Genomic DNA, 15,817 nt, shown 5'->3' with positions numbered 1-15,817 from the left:
CTTCAAATGTCAACATCTTAGGTCAATCAGTTCACTACCAGGTTAGACCATTGCTGCCTTGGATACATCCAAGGTGAACTGAACAATGACAAATTTTCATGTTTGCTTGAATCTGTCATGCACTTCTGCTGTGAACCAACAGCAAGAGGACAAGGCTCGTCCCAAACGTGGACACCACACCAAGGCTGGGCGTAAATTAGGTTTGTGCTTGGAGTTCGATAATCTCTGTCTTGCATGATGGCGATCTCCAACATAGAAAGTCAAATAGGAAGAGGAATGCCGGTAAAAGCTGCCAGCAGTGAACGTTTACTGGGCCTTTCTTCTGCTTAGCGTCTCTTGTCTGTTCAGCATCTGCGGTCTGTCCGTACTGCATGTTGTGTGGCATGTTGCTTCTTTTCACATCAGGTTCTCCCATACATCATTGAAATAAAACCTTCTTTAACCGATATTTTTGTAAGTAAGATGGGGGATTCAGCCTACAGATACAAGTCTGTTATAAGGCAGCGGAAAGTGGAATTTGATTCTTTGGGACAATAATGAACCTGATTTAATGCTGCACCCCGACAATCTGTGTTCCTCCACTCCCTTCCTCTTCCAATCTCTCTGGTCGACAATTTGCTTTCCTACCCCTTCTTCGATCCCCTTTCCCCCACCCCCCTCCCTTCATCTCCCCTTCACTCCCCACCCTATCACTCTACCCTTCAATTACTCAGACTAGTGATCCACTGGCAACTTCCGCATCTGGTGTTGATTCTGGGTACACCTTCGAGCCTTGACCCTGGGACCATCAGTCTGGGTCTGCGCTCAAGACGTGGGCCCCAGTAACATCAGCCAAGGGATGCCACAATTTGAGTGGGTCATTTTGGGGCTCCTCACGAGGCCTGGCTCTCAGGAATGTTGGCCTGGGTTGCCAGCAAGATGTCGACCTGGGGGCATCAACCAACTGAGGCACCGGCTAGGGAACATCACAGCAGCCCGCTCGTAAATTTGAACAGCAGAGCAGTGTTACCAATGTGGTAACACTCACCTTCAATTTGACTCCAGCAGCTTAAAATCAGATCCATCGAAACCAGAACCATCTTAGATTTCCCTCCTTCCATTCCACATTTATGAAGCCACACTCACTAGCTTGAACATAGAACAATACAGCATAGTACAGGCCCTTTGGCCCACACTGTTCTACTAACCTTTAAACCTACCCTAAGATCAAACTAACCCTTCCCTCCCACATAGCCCTCCATATTTATGTCATCCATGTGCCTGTCTAAGAGGTTCTTAAATGCCCATTACGTTCCTGCCTCTACCACCACCAATATACCATGCGCCTACCACTCGCTATGTGAAAAACCTATGTCTGACATGCCCCTACATTTTCCTCCAATCACCTTAACATTATGCCCCCTGGTATCAGCCATTTCTGCCCTGGGAAAAAGTCTCTGGCTGTCCACTCAATCTATGCCTCTTATCATCTTGTACACCCATATCAAGTCACCACCCCTCATCTTCCTTCACTCCAAAAAGAAAGCCCTCGCTCACTCAACCTTATCCTCATAAGGCATGCTCCCTTTGGATTTCCAACCATTTTAATGCCATGGACCCCTAACCGAGAGACCCATGGACCCCAGGTTGGGAACCCATGCCCTAAACTCTAGAATAACATCCCGACAGCCGATGAGGTCAAAGATCATGTCAACTCATTCCAGCACCTCCTTAGAAATCTCTTACTCATGTGAGCTTTCTTTCCTTATGATCCATCCTTGGCCCTTACAAAGTTTAGCTATGTGGAACTGAAAGTGTGAGACTCCAATTTCTATTCACGATGACGGGTAGGAGATAATCCTGGAATAACTTTGGATTTAGGCGTACTTTGTCATGTTGACAGAAGGGGTGCAAGTTCCCTTGGTTGAATTTCTGAACTCGGAGAGCCATTGACGTTTGCAGTTCAGGTGTCCCTGCTGTTCTCTGCCGGTGGTTTATCAGACATCAGCCTCAAAACTGGATCACTACACAGTCCAATTTTGAATTTAACCAGGACGTCACCAAATGAAATCGAGCCAGATGCAGAACTGGACCATGCAATCACTACTTTGGACTATCCACATTGGTGCCCGTGATACTTTCCCTGGTCACAGGCAACACAGCACTGTCACTCTTGACCTATGGAATAGAATACTGCAGACCACAACTGTTACAGAATGTAGAACAGTACCGCAGAGGAATAGACCATTTGATTCACATTCCTTAGGCCCTCCAGCAGCTGGAGTCAACCATGGATGTTGCGTCCTAACTGTCTACATCGTGCACAAGCCAGAGTGGTACGATATGGAGAACAAGCTGTTGCCACCCCCCCTTTCCATACAGCTGATGAGTCCAAAGGAATGGCAGAGACCAATTCGGTTTGGGACCAGTGGCATCGCAGGAGTTGCCAGTCAGCGTTGCAGCTCTCAGGGATTCCAGCTCTGGATTTTTCCTTGGGGTTTACTCCCAAAGCTTTCCCCGTGAGACGATAGTCAAAGAGTCAAAGAAAAGTACAACACAGAAACAGGCTCTTCTAGTCTGTGCCAAACTATTTGAACTGCCTACTCCCATTAAGCTGCACCAGGACCTTAGCCCTCTATGCCTCTACCGTAACCATGTATCTATACAAATTTCACTTAAATATTGAAATCAAGCTTGCCTGCACCTTTTGTGCCAGCAGCTCATTCCACACTCTCACGAACCTCTGAGTGAAGAAGTTTCCTCTCATGTCCCACTTAAACTTTTCATCTTTCACCTTTAACACGTGACCTCTGGTTGTAGTCCCACCAAGCCTCAGGCAGCGGAGGTTTGAGATCAGAGCTTCCCTTCTAAATGGGCTGCCGAACACGGCTAACGAGTCTCATTTGCCCAAAGCAACTGGTTTTAAGTCACCAATAACCCACCTTTGTCCATTCTCCGGTCAGTAGAAATGGTTCTGCTGGGCTTAGTAGCTAAGCCACACGTGAAGGTCAGGAGCTAGACTTAGTTATCAGAGGCTACTTGAGATGCACACCATTGGGAGCATTTAATAGGTAGAGGGAGCTTATCTCCACTACCTCCATCAGCAAGGACAACCTTTCTTTTGTCAATCTAATTAAGTGAATTACATTTAATCCCTCCTGCCTGCGCGTGGTCCATATCCCTCCATTCTCTGTATATTCATGTGCCCCCTCTAAAAGCCTCTTAAACAACTCTATTGTATCTGCCCCTACCACTACCCTGCCAGCTCATTCCAGGCAGCCCCAGAATCCACCAACAATCAGCAGGGCGATGCTAGGTAAAATCCTGCATTCAGCTGTGCAAACCAGCCACACTGAATCAATACCTGTTCCAGTCACTTAGGACGCTTGCTACAACACTTTTACATTGCATCCTGGGTGGCACTTTGAGTGCTCAGCCCTCTGCTCAGAAGCTGGTCTCTGTGAGTGCTTCTACACTGCAGCTTCAAACACTGCTTTGCAGATCATCCCATTGCCTCTTGTGAGATCAAGAGCTATCTTTCAGCTTGGAGATTCATTCCTACCACTCCCACCAATCGTGCTTGTGCTTTGTCCACATGCTCTACCATAAAACTCCTCTGTCTGCTTAGCCATGGATGTCCCCTGGTGAAACGTGCAAGGTATTGTGTGCAACTGGTTGGGTCTTGCAGGATTCTTCGGGAATTCCACATCACTGAATTTCTCCACCGTATCTCTGTTTATTCCAGAGCTGACCTGTAGGTTCACTTCCAACACTAGAGTTAGCTGCAGCTTCCTAAATGCTCTTTGAGACTCCCACATTACCAAATTTGTCTGGTTACTCCAATTTGATTTGTAGGCTCACCTCCAATCCTAGAGCCAGCCGCAACCTCGCAAGCACTCCCTGAGCTGCAGGGCGCTCCTGAAAGAAGATTACTTTAAGCTGGTTGGCCGTCCATTTCCACTGCAAATAGGGGGAACATCAGTGCTAAAAGGAGACGTTATTTCAGTGCCTGAAATATTCAGTAGCATCGGATTGCAAGCTGCATAGAGAGCATCTATGAAATACTCACTTACGCTGAGGACATTTCTCCTATTTCTTACACCTTCATCCTATGTACACAGTCAGCGCAGTGCTCTGCATGCTCAATGCAGTCTGTAATACTCAGAAACGGAAGGGGAATAACTTTGTTGGCAAAGGAATCTATAGTTGCAACCTAAGTCATTCTGCAGCTCATCGAATCTTATAGCACAGAACTAGGCCTTTCAACCCAACTGGTCCATGCTGACTAAGGTGTCAGGGTCAAAGTAAATTCATTATTGCAGTACATACAGTATATGTCACCATATACTACTTCGAGATTCATTTTCTTGCAGATATTTACAGAAAAATTATGACATACAATTGAATTTATGAAAAACTATAAAGACTAACAAATCACTAATGTGCAAAAGAAGACAGATTGTGTAAATATGGAAAGAATTCTGCCCATGAAAGCTGGTCCTGTCTGTCTGTGTTTGGCCCATATCCCTCATGTTTCCTATCCATGTACCTGTCTAAGTTCTTTTTAAATATTGTTGATGAACCTGCCTCAACCACTTCCCCTAGCAGCTCGTAACTGACTATCCTCAAGGTGAAAAGGTTCAAAGTTCAAAGTAAATGTTATTATCAAACTACATATATGTCACCATATACAACCCTGATATTCATTTGCCTGCAGGCACACTCAGCAAATCTATAACTATAACTATAGTAACTATAACTCAGTAACTATAACAGGATCAATGAATGATCAACCAGAGTGCAGAAGACAACAACTGTGCAAATACAGAAAGAAGAAATAATACTAACAGTAAATATATTGCCCTTCAGGTTTCTATTAAACCTCTCCCCTCTCACCTTAAACCTACATCCTCCAGTTGTTGATTTCCCAACCCTGGGGGAAAGATTGTGCATATTCACTCTGTGCCCCTCATGATTTTATACACCTCCAGTAGACCACCCCTCTCACTCTTCTACATTCTAACGAACAAAGTCCCAACCTGTTCAAACTCACTCCTTAACTCAGTCCTCTGAGTCCCAGCAAAATCTGTGGAGGTTTGATCTGCACATAGATGTCATGCCCTATTACAATACTGAGGAAGGCTCTCAGAGCTAGGGATCGACACTCTTGAGCAGATGAAGTACTGGCCTGGTGCTTGTCCCTTCTACTCAAGGCTTCCTCACAATTCCAAACTCTTGGCCTTTGATGCGTCCTGATGACCAAGTGAAGAAGTTGTGTGCTTTTCAAAGTCAAAGTAAAACTTATTATCAAAGTCACCATATACTACCTCGAAATTCATTTTCTTGCAGGTATTTACAGGAAAATAAAGAAAAACAATAGAATTTATAAAAAACTATACACCGACAAAGACTGACAAATAACCAATGTGCAAAAGAGGACTAATTGTGCAAAGAAATAAAAGAATGATACCGAGAACATGAGTTGTAAGGCGTCCTTGAAAGCAAGTCTGTAGGCTGCAAAATCTGGTCAGTGTAGTTATCCTCTCCAGTTCAGCAGCCAGCTGGTTGATGGGTAATAGAGAGTCAGGAAGTGGATTCTCAACATCACTGTCACTCATCACAACTGTTGCTCCTGGCAACCAATAATGGGAGGAAGAGTTCTAAATTTAATCTTTGCTTCAGTGGCAGATGATTGGTAAATTCTCACTCTTCATTGTCTGCCCAGTTGGGGATGAGATGTCAACAGTCAGCAAATGAAACTTCATTAGATTGGATTTTTTCCCTTCAAAAGTCAAATTTCAAACTTACCCACAATGGAAAAGTAATAAATGTGAGCAGCCTGTTCATCTTTCTACGTACAAAATTCATCTTTTAGAATACATAAATCCCTTTGTGACCTCAGCCAATCCTCTCTACTTTTTTTTTCAAGACCATTCATGTTTCAACATGTCCGTCTCGCTGACTCAGAATTTCACTGTTAGGAGATCCAAGCTCATCCTTTCGTAGGGGGTTTAACTGCACAGTTCTTGTTGGAGCTGTTTTTAGCTGTGCCTTCTTCAGCTTCTCAGTAGTCATCCTTGAGAACGGGTTGTGCACTGCAAGTATGATCCAACTGTGATTCGATACGAGATCAGTATCATGTCACCGCTGTCCAGTTCATTCCTCTGGAAATAAAGCTAGTGCTTTTTTTTATCTCAATATTTTAAACTTATTATTTGACCTTACTAATGTATCTGTACTGCCTCTCCCCCATTTGGATCCTTAATTCATGATATGTGTCCTTATTGGCTATAATCTACTCGTGTAGGTTAACACATACTTCAAAACTGCATACTGCATTAACACCCAAAGGATGTTAACACCCTAAGGATGTGCTGGGGGCAGCCCACAAGTGTTGCCACACATTCCAATGCCAATGTCTACAATGCTCAATAGAGCACAACAAGCAAAAAGCAACGTAAGCAAAACAAGCTTTTTTCTTCTCACCTATACACACACACACACACACACACACACACACACACACACACACACACACAGAAACACACAACACACACACACACACTCCTCCAACTCCAGTCCAGGCCTCCAGCCTCCAGTCTCCAGGCTTTGGCAATCGGGCCTCAAGTTCCAGACTACCGAGTTTTTTTCTGGTCTCCTATCCCCAACGCACATCCCCACGGCCACTGTTAGTTCAGTGCAATCCATAAATTTAGAAATGGTATTTGTGACCCCAACCTCCAAATAATTGAAATAAATTTTGGGAATTAGAGCCTGCAATATTAATCCAAGCAGTGCCTCCAGTTTTCAGAACCAGAATCAGGTTTAATATCACTGATTCATTGGGATATGGGTCATAAGTATGAAAATGGTCAGTAGCATAAATCCAGCTGTCAATAATTTTCAAAAGGTGAGTGGTAGAATCTTGGAGAGGAGTGGATGGGAATATAGAATGAATGCTGGTTTGGATTAAATGGGTGGCTGATAGTCAGCATAGACTAGATGGGCCAAACAGACTGTCTCCAAGCTGTATGAACTTTCCCTTTCAATACCCATACTAAGCATTTGCAATTATATTTTTATGCTCGAGCTGCTTGTTACTTTCTCAGTCAGTAGAGATTTCATTATCATTTCAAACACTCACAAAGCTATTGGATCTTTAGGCATGCCCTGCTTCTTAAGCCTTATAATGGCAAAAATATTAGGTGTGTCCTGCCTCTTAAGCATTGTAATGGAGAATTTGATCTTGGACTTTCCCCCTACAAGTCCGCAGCCTAAAGCTCATTCTCGGAACCTGATATCCGTAATTGGACCAAGAGGAACAGGTTACCGCTCGTCACTGAGGACTGACTAATACAATCCACCTTCTCCTGAATTACACATATAAATGTGCAATGTGATACCAAACATGCAAACACTACATTTTCTTTACAGCATTTGTAAGATTTTGCAGTCAAATTAGCTTCGTACATAAGTCTGCAATTCTTTCTGTATTTTTTTCTTGCAACGCATGTGACTGGAGCTTGAAGGACTTTCCTGCCCTTTCCTGACCAGGAGATTCAGAAGCCCTGAGTGGAAATATTCTTAAGTTATTTCTGCTGAAAAATCAAAATCCCCAAGGCTTAATAATTGAACCTGTCTGGTGTGTTTGCTTGTCTTATTTTCTCAGAGAATGGAATGATTTTCTTTGACCAGCTTTTGCGAGCTGATAACTCCAGTAACTTTGGGGAAATGGACCACAGTGATCAGGAAGTCAGTCATTTTTAAACAGCCCAAAACAAGAAAGGAGCCTCAATTTTGCTGAGGTCCAATACTATATTAATTATTGTGGAATTATCTTTAATAACTAAAACATTGTGACATATTTCAGTTATATCTTAACCCACTTCTTTTAATTGTTGAATTTTCTGTCTGGCATGTTTTATTAATAGCCGTAGTTTTTACACTTCTTAATCAAAGCTTCAGCAAAGCTGATGATTCCATTCCTAAGCATTGAAAGCCTCTCAGGCCAATTCCGAAAGTGAACAAGAAGACTCGGAAATGTCTCCCGGTCTCAATTTCATGACGTATTTGTTCAAAGTCTCTGTGGGCTATTGACACTGAATTCATTGGGCTAGGAATTATTTCCTTACATGGTCAACAATCTTTGGGCTTTAATCATGGCCAATCAGGTTTAACAACCCCCTGCCCCACACACCTTCTCCAAAGTAACACACAGATAGTTGATATGACATTCCTTCCCCCAACACCTTGACTAGAGCAAGAGGATATAGCCTCAAGATTTGGGGGAGTATAACAAGGTTGGATAGGTTTTTGCATAGTAAGGGAATTAAGGGTTATGGGGAAAAAGCAGGTAAATGGAGATGAGTCCATGGCCAGATCAGCCATGATCTTATTGAAAGGCAGAGCAGGCTCGATGGGCCTGATGGCTGACTCCTGCTCCTATTTCTTATGTTCTTATGTTCACCTTCTCCATGGTAACGTAGCAGTTAGAGCAACACTATTACAGCTCGGAATGTTCTGGAGTTCAGAGTTCGATTCCGACGCCATCCTGTAAAGAATCTCGGTACGTCCTCCCCATGGAATGCGTGGGTTTTCTCTGGGTGCTCTGGTTTCCTCCCACAATCCACCCGTGATTAGATTGGGGTTAATCGGGTTTGTCAGGGTTTGCTGGGGCAGCGTGTCTCGAAGGGCTGGAAGGGCCGACTTGCTAACCTAACTAAAAATTGATTGATAGTTTAGGAATGAAACAGCTCCCATAGATTCTGGAACTGCATGACTTTAGAAGAAGTCAGTTGAGTTGAGAGCCTTCTTTTCTACAACTGGATGCAGTATAACAGCTGGAATCTTACATAGTAGTTGTTTCAATACTATGTTTCAGTCAATAATAATGGGTATTATTGACACATATAAACTTCAAAGAACAGATAATTAACTGGTGTCACCCTCCTTGGCGTGAGAAGCCCATATAGTCAGGAGAAGGAAGATGATTGGGGATGTAAAGACGACAAAGTGAGGGGTACATTTACATAGTCACTCCTCAGTAACAGCATGGTGATTATTATCAAGACTGGAGATTTTAATGGAGTCCAGTTATCATGGTGGAATAGAATGGGGTAATTAGGATGATCGCCACAATTGAATGTGGATGAAGTTCAAAGAAAAGTCACAAAGGTCAGAGAGCTGAAGTGTTTGGATTAAATATCTAAATGGCTGGCTGTGATCTTCAAGAGATTGCAGATCAAGGCACACACAAAATGCTGGAGGAACTCAGCAGGTCAGGCAGCATCTACAGAGGGGATTTGAACAATTGTTTCAGAGTAAGACTGGAAGGGTCTCAGCTCAAAATGTTGACTGTTTATTCCCCTCCATAGATGCTGCCTGACCTGATGAGTTCCTCTGGCACTTTGTGTGTGTGTGTGTGTGTGTGTGGCTGTGAGCTTTGCAGAAAGAAGGTAACCCAATCTGCAATGAATGTAGATTGATGGAAGATATGGGCAACAATGAAATTAAAAATGTGCATCGGGGTAATCAAGCTACTGGCTCTGCAGGGAGAATAATGGGACTGAGATTCAGTTCCAAATGCAACGGAACAGAGGGACTGGTAAAACTATAAACTGAGTGGCTGGAGAGTAAAGGAGCATGGTGTGTGGACCCAACAATCCATTGTTCTTCACTTGATAAACTTTGTCCAAACTAAGTATTCCATAGAATTACAGAAAATACTGGGAACACTTGGCAGGTCAAAACTTTTCTGGTCTTTTACCTGTCTCTTTCCATAGATGCAGCCTGACGTGCTGAATATTTCTATTACTTTCCTGTTCTCATTTTAATTTGCATTTTTTTTATTGCCATAGATCTGGTATTCAGTAGGTCCTCCCTCGCTTCTAAAAATTTCTAAAGCTGAAAGCTCTGGAGAGGGTGCAGGGGGGACTTACCAGGAGGCTGCCTGGTCTAGAGAGCAAGTCTCAGGAGGATAGGTTGAGCGAGCTCAGACTTTTCTCTTTCGAGCAGGGGTTCCTGACCTTTTTTTAAGTCATGGACCCCTACCATTAACTAAGGTGTTGTGAACCCCCGCTATATAATGAAGGAGGGTAGGAAGTGACATGATAGAGGTGTACAAGACAGGAGGCACTGATCAAGTGGATAGACAGAGACTTTTTCCCAGGATGGAAACACCGAATACAAGGGGGAATAATTATAAGCTGATTGGAGGGAAGTGTAGGAGGGGGGACGTCAGAGGTAAGTTTTTACACAGAGAGTGGTGGCTACATGGAACACTGTTTCAGGAGTGGTAAGGGCGGTGGTGGAGGCAGATACATCACGGGCATTTAAGAGACTCTTGGATGAAAGAAAAATGGAGGGCAATGTAGGAAGGAAGGGTTAGATTGATCTTAGAGTAGACTCGTATGGCCAGAGTTGGGAACATCTTCTTTCCAACTGTGTTAAGACTGCTGAACAGACCCTGACCTGGATCTTGGCCGTACCCTCCAAATATCCAGACCTGCCTCTCGGTTTTTTCCACTACCTTACTTTCCCTTTTCTATTTTCTATTTATGATTTAAAATTTAAATTTTTACTATTTACTATCGATTTGTACTCCAGGGAGCGTGAAGCGCAGAATGATTGTACGCTCTAGTATCAATTGTTTAGCGACAATAAAGTAAAGGTTAAAAAGTTGGGGGAAAAGATCCGATTAAAATCTCCAGTCTTGATAATAATCACCATGTTGTTACTGAGGAGTGACTATGTAAATGTACCCCTGACCTTGCCATCTTTATATCCCAAATCATCCTCCTTCTCCTGATGATATGGGGCACAATTTGTGGGCCAAGGGGCCTGTACTGTGCTGAAATGTCTATTTCTATGTTCTGAGGAAGGGCCACTGACCAGAAATGATGACTGGTTTCTGATAGACTAGCTAAGTTATTCCAGTATTTCTGTTTTTACTTATAGCATTATACACTTTGCAATAGTGTCCTACTCCTCACATGACACGCATTTTCTGTTTTTTGTTTTGAATGGGAACCGATGGCCAATTTATTGCCCAAAGATAGTTCCATGCCTGGTGAAAGTTTACAATGAAACTCCCTGACGTGATAAAGCCTTGCAGTAGTGGAGGCTCTGTGGTCCATCTCCTCCCCTCCCTCCGCCAGTGTAATCCATTGTAGCAGGTATGGCTTCTGCAGATGTGCTCTGTCTGCTTGTGTAGGTTTCACCACAGTACAGGATGAGATGCTATCACCTGCTTCGCTTCAGTATACGATGCCGTCTCCGCTTCAAGCTGACCAGTTCTGGAATGACGTCACAAGCCTGGATGTTAACCCCAGTGCACGCACTGACAACGATTCCCTGATGGAGATGTCCGACGTCAATGTCTGGTCGTCGGGTGCAAAGCCGCCCCTGGTGGTAGCTGAAGACTCCTCCCTGGACTACAGCAAGGCTGATGAATCATTTCCGGCCGAAGGACTGAGTTCCTTTAATCTCACTGAGGAGGACACAGTCGATTCAGATGCCATCAATGGGCTGATAGATATGCTCGACAATGAAGGTGGTCAGAGGTCAGAGATGACAGAAGGAGAGACTCCAACCAAGCTGGCAGAGGAGGTGAATACAGAGAATGGCATTTCTATAATTTCAGGGCAACAGAGAGCACACGACAGATGGACAGGGTCACCAACACTGAGACGAGCAACGCCCGACATCAAACAGCCAGACCAGAATATGGAAAGGTAAATGGACTCCTGACTTGGGTATAAGTAAGATTCAGCAATAGAGACACCTCACGATGAGAAACTCTGTTGTTGAAATACAGCATGAACTGTAATTCTGATTCTTGCCACATTAAGAATCTTGAAGACGGGACAGAAGGAGCAAAGTAAGTCTGAGGGTAATTATTTTGATAAAACGTTTAAAGTTTGGGGCTTCTTTGCCTCATGATCTTGCAGCAGCTGCTGCAGGGATGGGGTGGGGAAACCAAGGGGAGACAACAGAGAACCCAGGAAAGGGGAAGGAAGCAAAACCAGAGTTCGGAAGAATCTTAACTCCATGATTAGAACAGGTACGGTAGTATCATTTAAGAAGCACTTGGGTAGGTACATTGAGGGGTGGGGCTTTGAGGGATATGGGCCAAATGCAAGAAATTGGGGCTAGATGGGTGGGAAATGTGGCCAGCATGGATTGGTTGGACCAAAGGACCTGCACCCATGCTTTATTGCTCTACGACTATAATTCTGGCATGAAAATACATCCTGGGATGAAAGGATTTTATATTTATATTGAGCAGGTAGAACGTAAACTCACAGGAGTTGGGAAGACTGTTTATAGAGTTTAGATCAGAGATTCCCAACCCTTTTTATGCCTTGCAACAATACCATAAAGGAGGGGGTATGTGGACCCATGCTTGGGAATCCCAGGTTTAGAAGAATGTTGCTGACAGCCAGAATCCTGGAACCTTGACCAGGTGGCTGTCAAATGGTTAATCCCAACCTGTCCCTAGTGAGGAATCTCAAGCTATGGGTATAGTTTAACAAAGAGAGTCATCCACTTACAAGGGAGGTGAGGATGATTTTCTCCTCTCAGAGAATTGTTTAATACTCTACCCCAGAGAAGTTTGGTGGTGGAGTAGTTGAATATGCAAGGTGATGGTAGGCTTTTTTTTGCTCATTTCTGTGGGAATGAAGGCTAATTGGAAAACAGACAAAGTTAGTGGTGGGAAATGAACTCTCTGTCAGCTATCGTCTTACTAAACAGCAGTCCAGGGAGGTTTAGAGCCCACCTCAGAATGAGAAACAAGCTGAGAGATTTCAGGAGACACCAGGGAATGAAAGCCAGCTGGTGCATAGTGGTATATGGACTTCAAGGTGAGTGGTCCGGTGTTCGAACCTGGCCAGCTCCTTGCACGCTTTCCGTCTGTGCTGGGTTGAGCATCGAGCTAGCACCTCGGCCTCGTAAAAAACAGACAAATGCGAAAGAAATGGCAAGGTTGCCGCCCGATGCGCCACAAGGCCCGGAGAGGAACAACAGCCAGAGAATGAAGGTGCTGGCAGCTGCAGTAGCAAAAGATCTGCCGGATAAACTCAGCGGCTGAGCGTCATCTGTGGGAGGAAAGGGACTGTCAACATTTCGAGTTGAAACCCTGCATCCTTTTCCCTTCAGATGCTGCTGAGTTCCTCCTGTTTGTGGCTCCAGATCCCAAGATATTTCCGCTTTGCCTTTGTGTACCCCAGTTACAAGTTCCTTCAGTGCATTCAGTCCCTGTAGAGCCAGTGATGGGATGACAGGCTGGAAACAGTTCCTCCTGTCCACTGAGATTTTACCAACCATAAAGCAACTGTTTATATTGTTTCTGTAGGAAACCTGAAGGGTTTGAATGGTCAAATTAGACCGCAAGATATTGGAGCAGAATTAGTCCACTAGGCCATTCAGCCTACATTGCTGTTTGATCTCAACTGATTTATTTTCCCTCGCAACCTCATTCTCCTTTCTTCTCCCCATCACCTTTGATGCCCTTACTAATTAAGTACCTAACTACCTACGCTTTAAATATACCCATTCTTGGTGGTGAATTCCACAGATTCATTACCCTCTAGCTAAGGAAATTCTGTCTCATCTCCGTTCAGAAGGGATATCCTTCTACTCCGAGGCTGTGCCTTGTGGTCCTGGACTACCCCACTAAAGGAAGCACCCTCTGCACGTCCACGCTATAACCATATAATCATATAACCATTACAGCACGGAAACAGGCCATCTCGGCCCTTCTAGTCCGTGCCGAACTCTTACTCTCACCTCGTCCCACCTACCTGCACTCAGCCCATAACCCTCCATTCCTTTCCTGTCCATATAGCTGTAGGCCTTTCAATTATTCCTCTACACATACGCATCAGACAGCGAGTATGAGGAGTACTGTATATGTTCTATAAGTATAGAGTGCATACTCCTCATACTTCCTTTCTGACAGGGTAGGAAATACAGGCAAAGTGACCCTCTCTTAAATAAAACAGCATTTGCCTTGCTAACAAGGTTACTAGCTTTCTATTAACCCTCTCGTTCAATAAAAGAAACATCTTCTGCTAAACTGGCAGACTTACTTACTATCTGTTATGCCAATGGCATTTGGAGCTGCAAGGAAGGTCCTCCATCTCTGATACACAAAATAATCTGTAGATGCTGGGGTCAAAGCAACACTCACAACACGCTGGAGGAACTCAGCAGGTCGAGCAGCATCCATGGAAAAGATCAGTTGACGTCGACCGATCTTTTCCACGGATGCTGCCCGACCTGCTGAGTTCCTCCAGCGTGTTGTGAGTGTTGCCTCCATCGCTGATGGTGGTCAGGGCTTCCTTCATCGTGCCAGCATCTTCCTCTTGGTTTTCACTACTGTCGGTCATGCAGAATCCAGGTGGAGACTCAGGAATACTGTGACACTCCGATGTAGAAGAATTCTTCATTGCTGTTTCCATAATAATTTTGTTTCACCAGTCAGGGATGTTAGCCCTGAGCTGAGTCCCTGAACCAGGAGGACCAGTGGACCAGTCTTAGTCTGGCCTCTACCCTTTGACCTGTTTGACATGGGTGACCCTACCAAGAGCCAAAGCATAAAGCCCTGACTCCAATCAGTCACTAAGACACACAGGACTCCAAACCTGATGCCAAGGTAGTGGTCCCCTCGGTGGAAGCCAGTAGACTGCTCTTGGAACAAATCTGGACCTGCTCAGGCGGGCATGGTCCAATGTTGTGAGAGCAAACCATGGTTACATCACAGCTCTTTCAGGGATGAGGATGCTGGCGATGATGTCTGTTACTGTGCAGTTATAGCATGTCCAGTTAGACCACATGGATGAAATTCAGCATTGCTGATGTGGAAGTGTGTGTCATCTTTCAAGAGACACACACGGGAGTCAGAATTGCCAGCAGCATCTCCAGTCACTCAGGTTCGATTCCTCACTTCGGGTGACGTGTGGGTTTCCCCTGGGTGCTCCAGTGCCCTCCCGTGTGCCAAAGCCACACAAGTAATCAGCTAGCTACTAAAATTACCTCTGGGTGAAGGTGAGTGGTTGAGTCGGGGGCATGTGGGGAGAAAGAAACGGGTTAAGTATAAATGGGTGCTTGATGGTCAGCAGAAACTTGCTGGGCTGAAGGGCCTGTTTCAGTGACTCTGTAGTTCCATCTGCCTACCTATTAACTCAACTGGGAACTGAACGCATTGATGGAACGTAGGGGCGGCACGGTAGTGCAGCATTTCACATAACACTATAACAGTACCAGCAACCCAGGTTCAATTCCCACCACTGCCTGTAGCAAGCGTGTATGTTCTCCGTGTGACTGTGTGGGTTTACTCCCACAGACCAATGACGTACCATTTGGTAACTGGTCACAAGGGTGTAATTAGGCAGCACGGGCTACATGGGCCAGAAGAGCCTGTTACCGTGCTGAATCTCTGAATGAAAAACTGCAACTGGGTTCTATGGCTGGGAATTTCTGGGTATGCAAAGATAAAGCTCCTGAGATCTCTCAGGAGGTGGCTGACTTGCAGGTCCCCAAGGTTCTTACTCACACATTCAGTGGTCACTTTATTAGGAGGTACCTAATAAAGTAGCCCCTGAGTGTGCTTCTGTATGTTCATGTTTTCTGCTGCTATAGCCCAACCATTTCAAGGTTCAATGTGTTGTGCATCTGCTTCCGCATATCACTGATGTAACACATGGCGACTTGAGTTACTGTCTCCTTACAACTAGCTTGAACTAGTCTGTCCATTCTCCTCTGACCTCTCTCATTAACCAGGTAGTTTTGCCCACAGAACCGCCACTTACTGGATGTTTATTAATCTTTTGCACCA

At 44.6% G+C, this 15,817-nt stretch overlaps 1 protein-coding gene across 10 annotated transcripts in view; it reads left to right on the top strand.

The window, feature by feature from the left end:
- Positions 1-15,817, top strand: part of LOC134351041 (ankyrin-1-like) — a 315,455-nt gene that overhangs the window by 255,570 nt on the left and 44,068 nt on the right. For 8 of the 10 annotated variants that reach the window (XM_063057036.1, XM_063057040.1, XM_063057035.1 and 5 more), the window contains one exon: positions 11,192-11,711. In XM_063057036.1, coding sequence (XP_062913106.1) covers positions 11,192-11,711 — 520 coding nt within the window. The remainder of the gene's footprint in view (positions 1-11,191; positions 11,712-15,817) is intronic. The other 2 variants (XM_063057044.1, XM_063057043.1) reach the window with 1 other exon arrangement.

The sequence above is a fragment of the Mobula hypostoma genome, chromosome 8 (genome assembly GCF_963921235.1).
Source record: "Mobula hypostoma chromosome 8, sMobHyp1.1, whole genome shotgun sequence".
NCBI lineage: Eukaryota > Metazoa > Chordata > Chondrichthyes > Myliobatiformes > Myliobatidae > Mobula > Mobula hypostoma.
Note: the sequence above shows the minus strand (reverse complement) of the source record. Positions and strands in the feature narration are given on the sequence as shown.